Source organism: Lissotriton vulgaris, unplaced genomic scaffold (assembly GCF_964263255.1).
Source record: "Lissotriton vulgaris unplaced genomic scaffold, aLisVul1.2 SCAFFOLD_3323, whole genome shotgun sequence".
Taxonomy (NCBI): Eukaryota; Metazoa; Chordata; class Amphibia; order Caudata; family Salamandridae; genus Lissotriton; species Lissotriton vulgaris.
The window spans coordinates 157,940-172,849 of record NW_028250568.1 but is presented as its reverse complement, the minus strand read 5'-3'; the positions used below and the strand labels follow the sequence as shown (position 1 = coordinate 172,849).

The following is a 14,910-nucleotide window of genomic DNA, read 5'->3' as shown; positions in this document are numbered from 1 at the left end:
GTGAAACCCTGAAATAGGTCCAAGGATGCTTGTTTCCAGTTCAGGGAGGACCTGGCTTAACAGTTCGGGCTGGACTGTTCCCATGGGGCACAGGGTCAAGACTGATTTGCATATTGTCAGGTCTAAACTGGGTGGCATGGTGAGAAAAATAATGATGGATTTAACCCAGGTCTCTTGAATGGGGGCGAATGTTTTAATTTGTTCTGCATTGCGTCCATCAATTGTGTGTCATTTGATAGTAATACCACATACATTCATCCATATTGGCATGACCAGTGGGCCCTTGTATAGTTTCCCTGTTCGCTCATATACTTGCCCCACCCTGTGCTGGGAAGCCTTGCTGCCCTCCATTCACTATTGACAGCCAGGGAATGGGTGACCATCCATCGTTCAAGGCATTGCTTCACCCCTTGCCTTTCCAGGGCAGAGGTCACTAATTGCACGTCATCATCCAATCTGCGTCTTTTTCACTTGATCATGGGCTGACTGGTTCCCCTCACAACGGAGGGCCTTCAGGTCTTGCCATCTCAAAGTTCCTCATTTGACTCCCAACATCGCCCACCAGCTATTTGGCTCACATATTGTTCCTTCAGGTGGGTCTCCTCGCTTCCACTCCTAGTTCACCTTAAGGGCAGGGATTGGATGCATTGATGCCTTATTGCTGCCATTTCTCAGCATTCGGTCGGACGCTGCATGGTTTCTGTAAATCTGAGTGTGGTTGACTGATTTATAGACGGTGGGCAGAAATCTGTACAAAGACTTAAACTTGCTGTTTGTCAACCAGGTTGGTTTAATTTGTATATTTCATGGGCTCTAAATAGAAAAATTGGGTTATGAAGAAGTGAGCTTAGCTGTTTGGATATGCTCTCTTTCAGACTGTGAGTGCGCTGTATGTTGTCTCAGACCTTGTTCAGCCTGTGAGTGCGCTGTATGTTGTCTCAGACCTTGTTCAGCCTGTGAGTGTGCTGTATGTTGTCTCAGACCTTGTTCAGCCTGTGGGTGGGCTGTATGTTCACTCAGACCTTGTTCAGCCTGTGAGTGTGCTGTATGTTGTCTCAGACCTTGTTCAGCCTGTGGGTGTCCTGTAAGTTGACTCAGACCTTGTTCAGCCTGTGGGTGTGCTGTATGTTGTCTCAGACCTTGTTCAGCCTGTGGTCGCGCTGTAAGTTGACTCAGACCATGTTCGGCCTCTAGGTGTGCTGTATGTTGACTCAGACCTTGTTCAGCCTGTCGGTGTGCTGTAAGTTGACTCAGACCTTGTTCAGCCTGTGGGTGTGCTGTATGTTGACTCAGACCTTGTTCAGCCTGTGGGTGCACTGTATGTTGACTCAGACCTTGTTCAGCCTGTCGGTGTGCTGTATGTTGACTCAGACCTTGTTCAGCCTGTGGTCGCGCTGTAAGTTGACTCAGACCATGTTCGGCCTCTAGGTGTGCTGTATGTTGACTCAGACCTTGTTCAGCCTGTCGGTGTGCTGTAAGTTGACTCAGACCTTGTTCAGCCTGTGGTTGCGCTGTATGTTGACTCAGACCTTGTTCAGTCTGTGGGTGTGCTGTATTTTGACTCAGACCTTGTTCCGCCTGTGGGTGGGCTGTATTTTGATTCAGTGCTTGTTCTGCCTGTGGGTGGGCTGCATTTTGACTCAGTGCTTGTTCAGCCTGTGGGTGGGCTGTCTGTTCACTCAGAGTCTCCTATACCTGTGGGTGCGCTGAATGTGCACTTAGACTTTGTTAAGCCTGTTGGTGCGTTGTCTCGTCACTCGAACATTGTCCAGCCTGTGGGTGCGCTGTATGAGCACTCAGACCTTGTTTAGCTTGTTGGTGGGCTGTGTCTTCACTCGGACCTTGTTCAGCAAGTGATCATGGTTCATTGCGTGTCCATTGCAGTGCAAGGTTTGGATTTGGAGGGTGTTGTGGGTTTGGTCGTATATACCAGAAGAATAAAAAGGTTAAAAAAAATATTCTATTTAATCATAGACCAACGGTGCTTTACAACGGTTTTGTAGAGAACAAGAGTTTGTTTTTCTTGGAAAGTTGTTTTGGAAGATGAGAGGAAGTGAGATTCACGTTTGATGCAGATAAGCTCTTGGTTGAAGCAAATCTTTACTTCCTTTCAAGGTATTCTGGGACGGGCCAGGTGGTGCGGCTGCCTCCCTTGGGGGAATAAACAAGATAACCATCAGGTAACGTTTCCTAGTGCCTTCTGTTTCCTTTTCTTCTATTTCTTCTTAAGTCTCTTTCTGTGTATCTCTGTGTCTCTGTTTTTTATCTCTCTTCAGCTTCAAGAATTTGACTCCCTCTCCAGAGCATTCTCAAGCTATATAGCTTATGATCTTAAAAAAATAAAATAAAATACAACAAACACATGGCTTTTGCGTAGTCCTCTCCCTGATTTGTTTTTATGCTAGCTGTTTTAAGCGTGTTTCTGTACAAATGTTGGTGTACTGCAGGGTCAGGCTATTTATCTCCGGGTTCCTAAATTGTGTGATGTTTTTGTTATAATTAACCTACTTGGTACAACCCACTATTCCTCCTTTGTCCTGCCACATTTGGAATGCTCTATCATCCGTTGGCCTGAAGGTTTGGAAGCTAATAAAGAACTGTTGAACTCTGCCAGTGTATTCTCTTCATAACAGTTTTATTCTTTCTGCCTCTTACTTTAGGGCTCTTATAAATACTAAGGTTTATCTGGCAAAGCGTGCCGCCACACATGGTCGTTGTAGCAGTGGGCAGCCACCCCATGTTCCTGCAAACCTCCCCCAACATTTTTTGAGTTCCCACTAACCCTGGCACCCACCTGATGCAGCCACATTCCTCAAGGAATATGAATGTCGTGGGGCCCTAGTGCAGGTCTGGGCCCTTCTCGGGTCGGGAGGCACTGGGCCATCAGCACGCTTGCCTCCCATGTTCCCCAGCAGTCCCTTGACTATCAACACATTTGTCTCCTCCACACCTCATGATTCTATCCTCTCCTTGGTCTATATCATCCGTGTTCTTTCTCTCTAGATCTGACTTCCAGCTCTTTGCGTCCTCCCAGCCTGCCCTTTCCTGCCCTGTTTGTCACCACCAGGGCCACACTGGGTCTCTTTGAAGAAGAGTGGAAGATAGCCTCTTTTTTATTATTCTTCTGTTTCTGTAGTATTCGTCTTTTCTTATCCCATTTTACTTTCCATTCCCGTTATGCTGTCTTTTTTCTTTTTCTAGGTGTTGGAGTGTCTGGGTCCTGTCAAAGGAGTGTGACAAGTTCCGGGCCACCAGGTAAGTCCTTATCCTCCATATAATTTGAAATGGTGAATTCCACTGAGCCAACTGGACACAGCCTCAGTCTACGGTGGTGATCCAGGGGAAGAGGTGTAAAATTTGTGAGCTCAAACATAGGTTACCCACCACATCGTAAACTCAATCCTCAGCAACACAATTCACAATAACACAGAGTTTGACCCATAGAAACTCTACAATTTAATCATAATCTTAAGGTCCTCCGTATGAGCTAATAGGGACTCGTATAACTAGAGATGGAAAGACACTCTTTCATGAGGACCTGTAATAAAGAAGTGCCTAGCTAATATTATTCACACAATATTAATAAAATCATCAATAAGTAAGGACAAACACATGGAATAGTTATTAAGTTATCTTTATCTAAACTTCAGATTGAATGGTCAAAGCACAAACATGCACTAGAATCGTTTAATAATGGTTATTCTTCTGTATACAGGTAAATCACAGCACATCACAGCTCAGAACAAATACATCGTCAAATAACACCTACTGTGGAAGGAAGAGAGAAAAAGAGAGAAAACATATTGCAAAATAGAACACATTACTTGGAATCATACAAACTAAGAATTGATTGTAGATTTATCAGGACACAAGGTGGACCCAGTAGAACGCTAGAGCACAGCGTGCAATAGCCAGAGTCATGAATTCTAAGGGTAGGCGAAGTTGGCGGAGTACCACTACGCAGAATTCTGCGGAGTTGAACAAAAACTCGGTGAAGTTCCACTCCGTAACTCTGTCCCGTCTCATCCCAATTAATGAAACAGAAACCTCACATACCTTTGGTAAAACAACAAGTAACTCTATCATTACATGCTAAAATGCGTATAGTCGTCTCACAAAAGTGAAAATGAAAATTTAGCAAGCATGGGAGAGTTGATGATTTTGGGGTCCTCCTCAACCTAAGGGGAGAACTAAGCAGAAGCCTTAGACACAAAGAGCATATCAGGCTGAACGATTCAATGATGGTCCCATCCTCCTAGGACCACCCCAAGCACAGTCAGTTATGGGCAAAATTACAATCCCAACCAAAGGCCAATTGCCTCAAGCTCAATGGAGGCAAGACCGAGGTGCTGGTCGTGGGGGGAGACCAGGCGGCGTGGACGTCGGCATGGTGGCCGCCATGCCTAGATCCAACACCTACCCCTTGCCAAAAAGCAAAGAACCTGGGTATCTGGTTTGATACCGACTTGACCTTTGGCCCTCAGATTAATCGGGTGGTTGGATCATGCTTCGGGACACTCAAAAGTCTCAGGAAGGTATTGAAGTTCTTACCGATTAAAGCCCGTCAAACCCTGGTGCATGCACGAGTCACATCTAAGATGGACTATGGCAACCTTCTCTATTTAGGGACTTTGGAGAAGAATCTGAGCCGCTTACAGGTCTTACAGAACGCTGCTGCCCGACTAGTGCTCAGACTACCCAGAAGAGCTGCCTCCACAGCGGCTCTCCGGTCCCTGCACTGGCTTCCGGTTAGAAGCAGGGTAGATTTTAAAGCACTATGTACTTGCCATCGGATTATCAATGGGAGGTCTCCCCTCCCTCTGAAAGGACTGCTGACACCTTACGAGCCGTCCCGCTCCCTTAGATCTTCCGTCACGGGGCTCCTGTCCATTCCCAAGGTGTCTAAAGCACGGATGGGCGGCAGATCCTTTAGGTACCTGGCAGCATCTAGATGGAACAAACTACCCATGGCGTTGCGCCTAGAACCATCAGAATCACTTTTCAGAGCAAAGCTCAAAACTGTACTATTCACCCAGTAAGTTATTCCGCTCCGGTAGTTTCCAGTAAGCATCAGCTCCTCAGCGCGGGGACACGCCGCTGTGCGTCACCAAGCGCTTTACAAAACCCCCTAAATAGAAATAGAAACAAAGCATTATGGGATGAGATTCTAGAGTGCAGTGAATATTATAGTATGCAATATCAAAACATTCCTGAAGCTGCATCTCTCCGGCTCAACTGAGAGCTAATACTATAATATTCACTGCACTCTAGAATCTCATCCCATAATGCTTTGCTGAGCCTTTGGTTAGCATTGTATTTTTGCCCATAACTTTGCTTTGGGTGGTCCTACGAGGATGGGACCACCACTGAATCGTTCAGCATGATATGCTCTTTGTGTTCAAGGCATCTGCTTGGACCTTCCCCTAGGTTAGGGGGGACCCCAAAATCATCACCTCTCTCATTGCCTGATATTTTTCGAAGCTCACTTTTGTGAATTGGTTATATGCTTTTTAGCATGCAAAGGTAAAGTTGTTTTATCAAAGGGTTGTGGGTGTAGTTGCTAACTCCCTACGTGGCAGAGTCAGAGTTTTTGCATGAACTCTGTGTTTTCAATTTAATGCGTTGTTAGCTAATCTCCGCAACCTCCACTAGCGGACCTGAGTTCATTGCCCACGGTTAATAAATTCTTCAGCTGAAAGATTTTACCTGCTCAACTTCACCAGCCGGTAAAGTGCGGAGGTAATCAGGAGATTTCAGTTCAGGGAAAATTCAGAGTTCAGACCGACAGCAGGTCAGGCCAAGGATTTGCAAGGGAAAATAGCAGCGTGCCGTCCTTTTCCCAAGGGGCAATTATGCCTCAAAACGATTGTTCAGTGGTCATTGTTCTTTAACCCCTCCCACGCTTATGATGGAACCGCTCCGTCACGCCCCTCGGGTGGGCTGTGCTGGTGATGCAGCGGTTCCGTCATGGCCCGCTCACCGCGCCTGCGCTGCGCTGATCTTGTGCCTGCGCGGCGTGTTCTATTGAGTGGGCGGGGCCATAACGGAACCACTCCATCACAAGCACAGCCCACCCGAGGGGCGTGACGGAGCGGTTCCGTCACAAGCGTCGGAGCGCCGCGCTTACCCCCCTCCCCTTAGCGCTGTGGCGGAATTGCCGCCACAGCGAAAGGGTTAAGAATGTGCAATATCACTTCCCATCGGAAATAGTAAATACATTTGCAACTCAACGTGTCCACTCCACTTGCTCTCTTCTGAGCTTGCAACATAGTCAATACAGTTTTATTCAAACAGAAAGGATGTACATTTTTCAAACTGTAGGACAGAAACTTCAGTGATAATACTCGTAGCTTCAGTGCAATCGGGGCATTTTTAGATTATTCGAAGGAAATAATGAAAGACAAAATACATTTTTGAGGCCTACATGGAAAACCACTAAATCACTATTTTTTAAAGAAAAAACAGGCTAATGTTGAAAACATTAAAGAACTAGAGATTCATAAGAAATAATATAAAAACACCATTTCATTATACTTGTAAGCATAGCCTAATTACGTTTCATTAAGAAACATGCAATCACTTTCTCTCGGATTTACATCTCAAAGAAAACATAAGCAGGACTAATTTTATTTGAGCATTCTCATAATCATATTTTGTTTTAAAACTACAGACTGCATTACTACCTTTCATATTATTTTCATAGCACATTAGTAGGTTTCTCTCTCTGTCATGAAAGACTTAATCTCAAACCAGTTTGTGACCCTTCTGCATGCTTTTACGATGCAGTTTCAAATTCTCACGTGTTTCACGAGGCACACTGTTAGTCATGTTTCTTAAGTATGTATTATGTATCAGTATCACACCCAAGGGTAAGGAATTGAGTGACCAAAACACTCTTAATAAAATAATCACGCTCCGCCAGTGGCATTTAAAGCAGTGATTACAACAAGGCAGATTCCTTTGTTCAATGAAATGTCCCTTCATCGATGCCTGAAATAAGGAATAGCAGAGTCCTTTAAATGGGAAGGGAGTACACAACATCTGACAATTCATTAAAGGAGGTACAAATACCTTACTGTGATGCCAGTCATCATCACAGGAAGAGTAAATTGTTGGTGTTGGATGCTTCTGAGAATATGTGTCATGATAAATGTGTTACTTGTGTTTCTTTCTACAGTATTCACTACTTTTGCTCTCACGACATTGAGTCTCAGTGGTCCCAAGTTCCCTGTCTATGCAGTATCCATGAACTGTTTCTCCCCCCTTGGAGTGCAACTCACTTATAATTTCTGACTCTATTTTTACAGGTCACTGAAGCAACAAAAAGAAAAATAAATGTTGTAATGTTGGAAACATTTCTATAAAGGGTTATTTTGAGGAACGTAGAAACACTCTAAATCTCTGAAGAAAAAACTAGTTCTACGCACCAGGAATGGGGAGGAATTTGGTGCAGAAGAAACTGCTGAATGTGAAAGTGATTTATCGACTTTCTTACAATCATTATTTGTTGTCAAACCTTGAAGTACAATGACCAGGAACATTTACCAAGTGTCAGTTATTGGGATTGAATAGCCTCTGAAATAATAACTGTACCTGCATGTAAATTGAAAATCTACGGCAGCTACTAAATATAAGAATATTTTCACTTAAAGGAAACATTTCACGGTTGGTCAAGCAAAGAACATTGGCAACAACTGATCCTCACACAGAGCACTTGGGAATTTTCGTTGTTGCAAATTCTGCCTGATGGTTTATGAGAAATGCCTTGGAGACCTAAGCCTCTCCCAGCAAATCAGTATCCGTAGACGTGATGTGATGTGACAGAAGTGTCAGGAAGGCTAATAACCTCAGTTTACACGAGCAAGCTTATGTCTCCGTCTCCTGTGATTCAGAGGAAAGAAAACCTTGTATTTTAAAAAATAACTGAAAATTTACTTCTCAGATGTCATTACAGCAAAGACACTGGATTAACACCAACTCTGTCTCTTGGGTTGATCTATGTTGTTTCCAAGTGTGCCAGACCTCCAAAGTTAATGGTGTACCTTTTTGGGCCTCACCGGAATAGGAAGCTTAAAAAGGGCCAGTGTTACACTATTGATAATTTGAGAACTACCCTAACATGTTTTAATCCATGTTCATTACTTGTATAAAAAATGTACCTCACTTGTAAGTACTAATCCTCAAAGACCCTATCAGTGCTTTTAAAACTCCTAAATTAAATGCGATAAACTGCAGTCAGAATGAGCTTAATTCTACTTGAGGGAATCCTTGTGGGCATAACTTGGAGAAAATGAATCCATGAGGGGTATCTTAATAAAAATAAGGGGCCCCTCAGTGAAAGTTTATAAGACAAGTTAGATAGGCTGGCTTCAAAGATAAGAACATTGATCTCCAAAAAAAAGCTATAATTAGGTGAATGCAAATGTGAAGAAGACCTTCAGCAGCGTAGTTTAGAAGTTAATGTTGAGTTTTAACATAAACAAGTACAGACTCCGGAATTAGATTCAGACTTAAGATGGCATGTAGCCAGGAACAAACCCAACTTAGAGATACAAATAACTTGAATAAGAGCAATGAATGTGAGAACAACTTTAGTTATCAATCCCACCTCACTAAACACAAGAGAACTCATACTGGACAAAAACCGTATCAGTGTCCTGAATGCCAGAAAGGCTTCAGTTGGAAAAGCGATCTCATTCAACATGTGAGAATCCACACTGGACACAAACCTTATCAGTGCACTAAGTGCCTGAAGTGCTTTAGTCAGAAAGACCATCTCATCCAACACGAGAGAACTCATACTGGGCTCAAACCGTATCAGTGCTCTGAATGCTGTAAAAGCTTCAGTCGGAAATTCAGCCTTACTGTACATGAAAGTACCCACACGGGGCAAAAACCTTTTCAGTGCTCTGAATGCTTGAAAAGCTTCAGTGAGAAATCTGGTCTCACTTGTCATGAAAGAACTCACACTGGACTAAAACCGTATCAGTGCTCTGAATGCCAGAAAAGGTTCAGTCAGAAATCTAGTCTCACTCAACATGAGAAAACTCACACTGGACTAAAACCATATAAGTGCTCAGAGTGCCAACAAAGCTTCAGTTGTAAGGCCAATCTCATTCAACACGAGAGAACTCATACTGGGCTCAAACCGTATCAGTGTTCTGAATGCTGGAAAAGCTTCAGCCAGAAATCTACTCTCTCACGACATGCGGTAACTCACACTGGGCAAAAACATTATCAGTGCTCTGAATGCTGTAAAAGCTTCAGTCGGAAATTCAGCCTTACTTTACATGAAAGGACCCACACGGGGCAAAAACCTTTTCAGTGCTCTGAATGCTTGAAACGCTTCAGTGAGAAATCTGGTCTCGCTTGTCATGAAAGAACGCACACTGGACTAAAACCGTATCAGTGCTCTGAATGCCAGAAAAGGTTCAGTCACATATCTGGTCTCATTCAACATGAGAAAACTCACACTGGACTAAAACCATATAAGTGCTCAGAGTGCCAACAAAGCTTCAGTTGTAAGGCCAATCTCATTCAACACGAGAGAACTCATACTGGGCTTAAACCGTATCAGTGCTCTGAATGCTGGAAAAGGTTCAGTCAGAAATCTACTCTCTCACGACATGCGGTAACTCACACTGGACTAAAACCATATACGTGCTCAGAGTGCCAACAAAGCTTCAGTTGTAAGGCCAATCTCATTCAACATGAGAGAACTCATACTGGGCTTAAACCGTATCAGTGCTCTGAATGCTGGAAAAGGTTCAGTCAGAAATCTACTCTCTCAAGACATGCGGTAAGTCACACTGGACTAAAACTGTATAAGTGCTCAGAGTGCCAACAAAGCTTCAGTTGTAAGGCCAATCTCATTCAACACGAGAGAACTCATACTGGGCTTAAACCGTATCAGTGCTCTGAATGCTGGAAAAGGTTCAGTCAGAAATCTACTCTCTCACGACATGCGGTAACTCACACTGGACTAAAACCATATAAGTGCTCAGAGTGCCAACAAAGCTTCAGTTGTAAGGCCAATCTCATTCAACACGAGAGAACTCATACTGGGCTTAAACCGTATCAGTGTTCTGAATGCTGGAAAAGCTTCAGCCAGAAATCTACTCTCTCACGACATGCAGTAACTCACACTGGGCAAAAACATTATCAGTGCTCTGAATGCTGTAAAAGCTTCAGCCGGAAATTCAGCCTTACTTTACATGAAAGGACCCACACGGGGCAAAAACCTTTTCAGTGCTCTGAATGCAGGGAAAGCTTCAGTCATAAATCTGGTCTCATTCAACATGAGAAAACTCACACTGGACTAAAACCATATCAATGCTCTGAATGCTTGAAAAGCTTCAGTGAGAAATCTGGTCTCGCTCGTCATGAGAAAACTCACACTGGAGTAAAACCGAATCAATGCTCTAAATGCCAGAAAAGGTTCACTTTGAAAAAAAATCTCACTAGACATGAAAGAACTCACTCTAGGCAAAGACCTTATCAGTGCTCTGAATGATGGAAAAGCTTCAGTCAGAAATCTGGTCTCACTGAACATGAGAAAACTCACACTGGGCAAAACCTTGTCATTGGTCTAAATGCCAGAGAAGCATCTGCTGGAGACTCAGTTTGATTCAACATGAGAAAATCCACAGGAGAAAAAAATGTATCAGTGCTCTCAGTGTGACAAAAACTTCAGTTATAAAAGCAACCTCTCTACATGACAGAGACAAGGTGGGAGAGTAAAAGGTGCTCTGAGGAGAAGCTTTCAGCATTGCAAAACCTTCACATGAAGCAGCCACAAGGACATCAATCAATGTATCGTCCAACAAACTGTTTACTGAGAAAAGCGCACCATGAGGGATAGAAATTTGTGAATTAACCTCATTCCTTAGTGACTATTTGTGGCCTCATTCCATTCCGTGTATTTTGCTTCCTGAGTGTTAATAAGCCATGGCTCTGACCCACAAGGTCCATTCGATCCTGAACTTTGAGGCCACGCCTCCAAGGATCTGGAATCCAAGTAACCTCAAACTATTTCCAGCCTTAATGAGCCTCAGCAGGTGCCTGCGGCAGAAGTCCCTTTGTCGTAGGACTCTATGGGACCAACGTCTGTTCAAGCCTGTGCAATTTGTGACTGATTATTGAAAAAAACTAAATGAGATGGAAGGACTGGTCATTTTTCTCAGCAACATCCCACCACATCATTCTCCAGTCTCTATGTCTCTGTGCCACTAAAGACAAGACCAACCATATGCTAACCATTCCTGTCACTACCCTAAAAAGTCCTAATGACTTCTGTTCCAATGGGACACAGCTTCGTATTACAAAGATCCACTTTAGTGACCTCTTTCCAGGTCCATTTATGTTACAAATGGAACCTACTTCCCATCTGCTGAGGACAGTTTCACAAGCTTTAAAATCACATCAGACATACCCAAGAGAGTCTCACAGATAATCTGAGTTGTACATTTTTAGTACTACTAAAGAACTACAAAATGCTTTTCACAAATTACGTGCGGTTGGTCTGCTTCTCCTATCTTTTTCTGTGTGTAGTTGTCTGCCCCGACTTCACAGTTTCCGCACACGTTAGTATAGTTTTAGTAGTAAATGTGGAAGGGACAGAAGGAGTGGCTGTAAAATGGGGAATGCTTATAAATAAAGGGGAGGGGTGAAGGCAGAACTAAGGACGAGTTAGGGAGGGGTTTAGGGAAAAGACAGGCACTCACCCACTAAAGAGTAAGCCCATTTCTGTTTATAAACCACAACTCTAAAGTCACTAAGTCATAATGTACCTAAAACAATCGTAAATGTACTTGTGCTCAGAGGGAGATTAAGTCCAACATCACACATGGCCATCCACTGGAACTGCAGCAAACTCCCATAAATAATAATGGTGGTAGGGACATAAAATAAAACCCTATAGGAAATAATGCTAAATTAAATATTTAAAACTAGTTTAAAAAAATCTAAATAAATGTCATTTAATGGCAAAAAATATTTAAAAGAAAACATTTCATTATTTTTTAATGTTGTAATACATTTTTTAAATTTAAACACTAGTATAACATTCATTATTAGTAAAGTCAAATTACATGTGTTCAGCACATTTAATAATTATTAATACATAAACAAGATGTTACTTCAGGTGGGAAACCTTTAATTCAATCTTAAGAAAAAATATAATCTTTAATATGTTCAACTAGGGTGGAAATCTCCCTGTGTAAATATATATGGAATATTTTGAATGTTTTTTAAATTTAAAAAATAAATCTGTTTAAGTTAAATAATATTGTAAATTAATTTGATATACTTTAAATGTAGATCAAAATGCTTCAATACCTTTAACTTGTATTTTAATGAAATATGTAATTGATTTTAAAGATGTTAAAAATGTTTTTTTAAAGATTTGTTGAAAAAATCCCACTGAAAGTAAAATCCCTGTATTTTCTTATTATGTACCCTAAATTACTAAATTGCCTCAGATGGGACAAAGCCTTTAAAAACGTTTTGTATAGAATGAATTGAATTTTTTTTTGAAAAGACAAAACACATTATTTTAATGTATCTTTATTTCTTATGAGGTTCTATTTCTAGGTCTCGGCTAGACACTACTTGCGCTGTCTCAAAGAGACATGTTTATCTCCTTTATAGGCTTCAGCCCACTCACAGACTTACCATTTGCTGGCTCCACCATCGATCTAATATTATTTATCCCCATTTGTCCATGGCATACATTCGTCATGTCTCTACCTACGAGAGCATAGACCAATTACTACTATCCATCTGCCCAGCTGCCATTTTAGCATTTGTTATCAGTGCTACTTTTTTCTTTAATTTAGAGCACTTGAGACGGGCGCTCATGGTTTATGGAGCACCGCTGAAAACAGGGATGAAATTCTTGTTCTCATCTCATAATATTTGCTGTCCATTCAAACACCAAAATCAAATATCAGATGCTGTCTCATCTGCTGACTGCTATCATACACAATGGTTCGGCCCTGTGTTCCACCCCATTCACGTTATCTGCACCCCCCCACCGCCACCGCCATATAGCGCGTTTGTGCCTCACAATGTGCATGAAAACTGAAGCCCGAAATCAAAAGTCAGACGCGGTCACATCTGCTGACCGTTCTCTATACAATGGCTCCGCCCTATGTTCTGCATCTGTCTCTCTCATCCCTTACACCGTTCTACGCCCCCCCACTGCCACGCCATACAGTGCATTTGCGCCTCACAACGCACATGAAAACTGAAGACTGAGATCAATTGTCAGATGCTGTCTCATCTGCTGACTGCTTTACCCTAAACGAAGTACAACACGAGGCCGCTTAAAAAATGAAGGAACACAAAGTAACAAAACTTGCGCAGGTCTCCCTAGCACAGCGAGAGAGCCCCTGCTACCGTATTTACTGCTTTCTCAGAAAGTAGCCACATAATGCCTTCGGGCCTTGCTGTTTGAACACTTTTTTGCCCATATCTCTGCTTGTGGTGGTTCCAGGATGACGGGACCACCACCAAAAAGTCAACACAATACAGCCTTTCTTTTAAAGGTACTGTCAGAGTCCTCACTCTTAGTGGGACTGCAAAACGATCACCTCCCCTGGATTTCCGTGTCTTTTTGAGCTCTCCCACGGCTGTAGCTTTTACTCTACAGCCGGTAGTGTTTCAACCCCTAGGGGCCAGATGCATGGTAATTTAATGGCATTTAATCAGACCTGGAAGGCCTGGTAATCCACAAATGTGATGTTGATCCTATGCCCTCTAAGGACTGTATGGTTGCAATTCAATGCTTTTTCAGTGTGATGGCCTCTACGGGTTGTTTTTACCATTGCAGCTTTGATATCAAACCCATGAAAGAATACACAAACACAAGGTTAATTACTGAAAAAATCTTACTGGGGTTACCATAATGATTGCAAATGTTTTATTGGTTATCACAGTAATGGTAATGATTTTTGCAAAAGGTATGTGTTTATCACAAAACAAATGATTGAACGAATATGAGATGTTTGGGTGACCCTCCAAGGGGTCCCCAATGATTACACAATGTCATCTATGTATGTTCCATCTGACAATGTACATATTTGTAAAATATTTTGTAGTTTTTAGAAGTGTGTTTTAAATAAATGTACTTCTGCTTTTTCTAAAGAGAAGGTACTGACTGGACAATCAGTTATTGGGTGTTGTCATTGCGTGCAAGTGATTGGTGATTACTAGCCCACACCAACTCCCTTGAGTAGGCCTTGGACTGCTCCTCCCAGCTAACCTGTGAGAGTCAAGCGCTACAATGGGGTGTTTGGTTCCCAGTGAAGACAATTGTGGACACATCTTTAGATATGCCTGACTGCTCTGTGCAAAGCTATCAGAGGTTGAGCACAGGTTATCTTTTAGTGTGTATCTAGCTTGCCCTGTAGAGAGCGGTGGTTCCTGCCTGGCCTGGGTGCATACCTCAGCCAACCAGGAATCCCATTGCTACCATTCTATCAATCATCGTAAATCAGCTATTTAGGGTCAACGAGCCTCCTACAGAACATTTCATATAACATGAATATCAGCATTTCAGAGCAGCTTGAACGAAGGAAGCCACACCAGCAGATCTTTGAGCAAAGCAACATCATAGGAAGTGAACATTACATGGTCTTTGAGTCAGTGACCTTACATAACCTTTGACCAAGTGACATCGCAGAAAGTGACAACACATGGTGTTTCTTATAAATTTCAGTCCCTTACTGCATGTGGTTTGTAATTGGTGATATATTTATTGCACCAAATAAAATACAACTTTACTGAGTCAGAATGTTTCAAGTGTGATAAATACCACCCAGAGTAAAGATGTTTTCATACCATGTTTGCAACACACATCTTCAAAACAGGACTCAGTGAAAAATCCTTAGCTAAAAGACATTCACAGTG

The 14,910-nt window shown here is 42.5% G+C and overlaps 1 protein-coding gene across 2 annotated transcripts; it reads left to right on the top strand.

The window, feature by feature from the left end:
* Nucleotides 1-7,450: 7,450 nt before the first annotated feature.
* On the top strand, nt 7,451-11,490 carry LOC147663239 (uncharacterized). 2 transcript variants are annotated; one of them, XM_086950602.1, is made up of 3 exons: nt 7,451-9,009; nt 9,094-9,933; nt 10,522-11,490. In XM_086950602.1, exons 1-3 carry the CDS (start codon nt 8,516-8,518, stop codon nt 10,625-10,627), a joined length of 1,440 nt encoding a protein of 479 aa, XP_086806728.1. In that variant the 5' UTR covers nt 7,451-8,515; the 3' UTR covers nt 10,628-11,490. The 2 variants fall into 2 exon arrangements, with proteins under 2 accessions (XP_086806728.1, XP_086806727.1); XM_086950601.1 differs by having other exon boundaries at nt 9,094-10,437.
* The last annotated feature ends 3,420 nt before the right edge of the window (nt 11,491-14,910 follow it).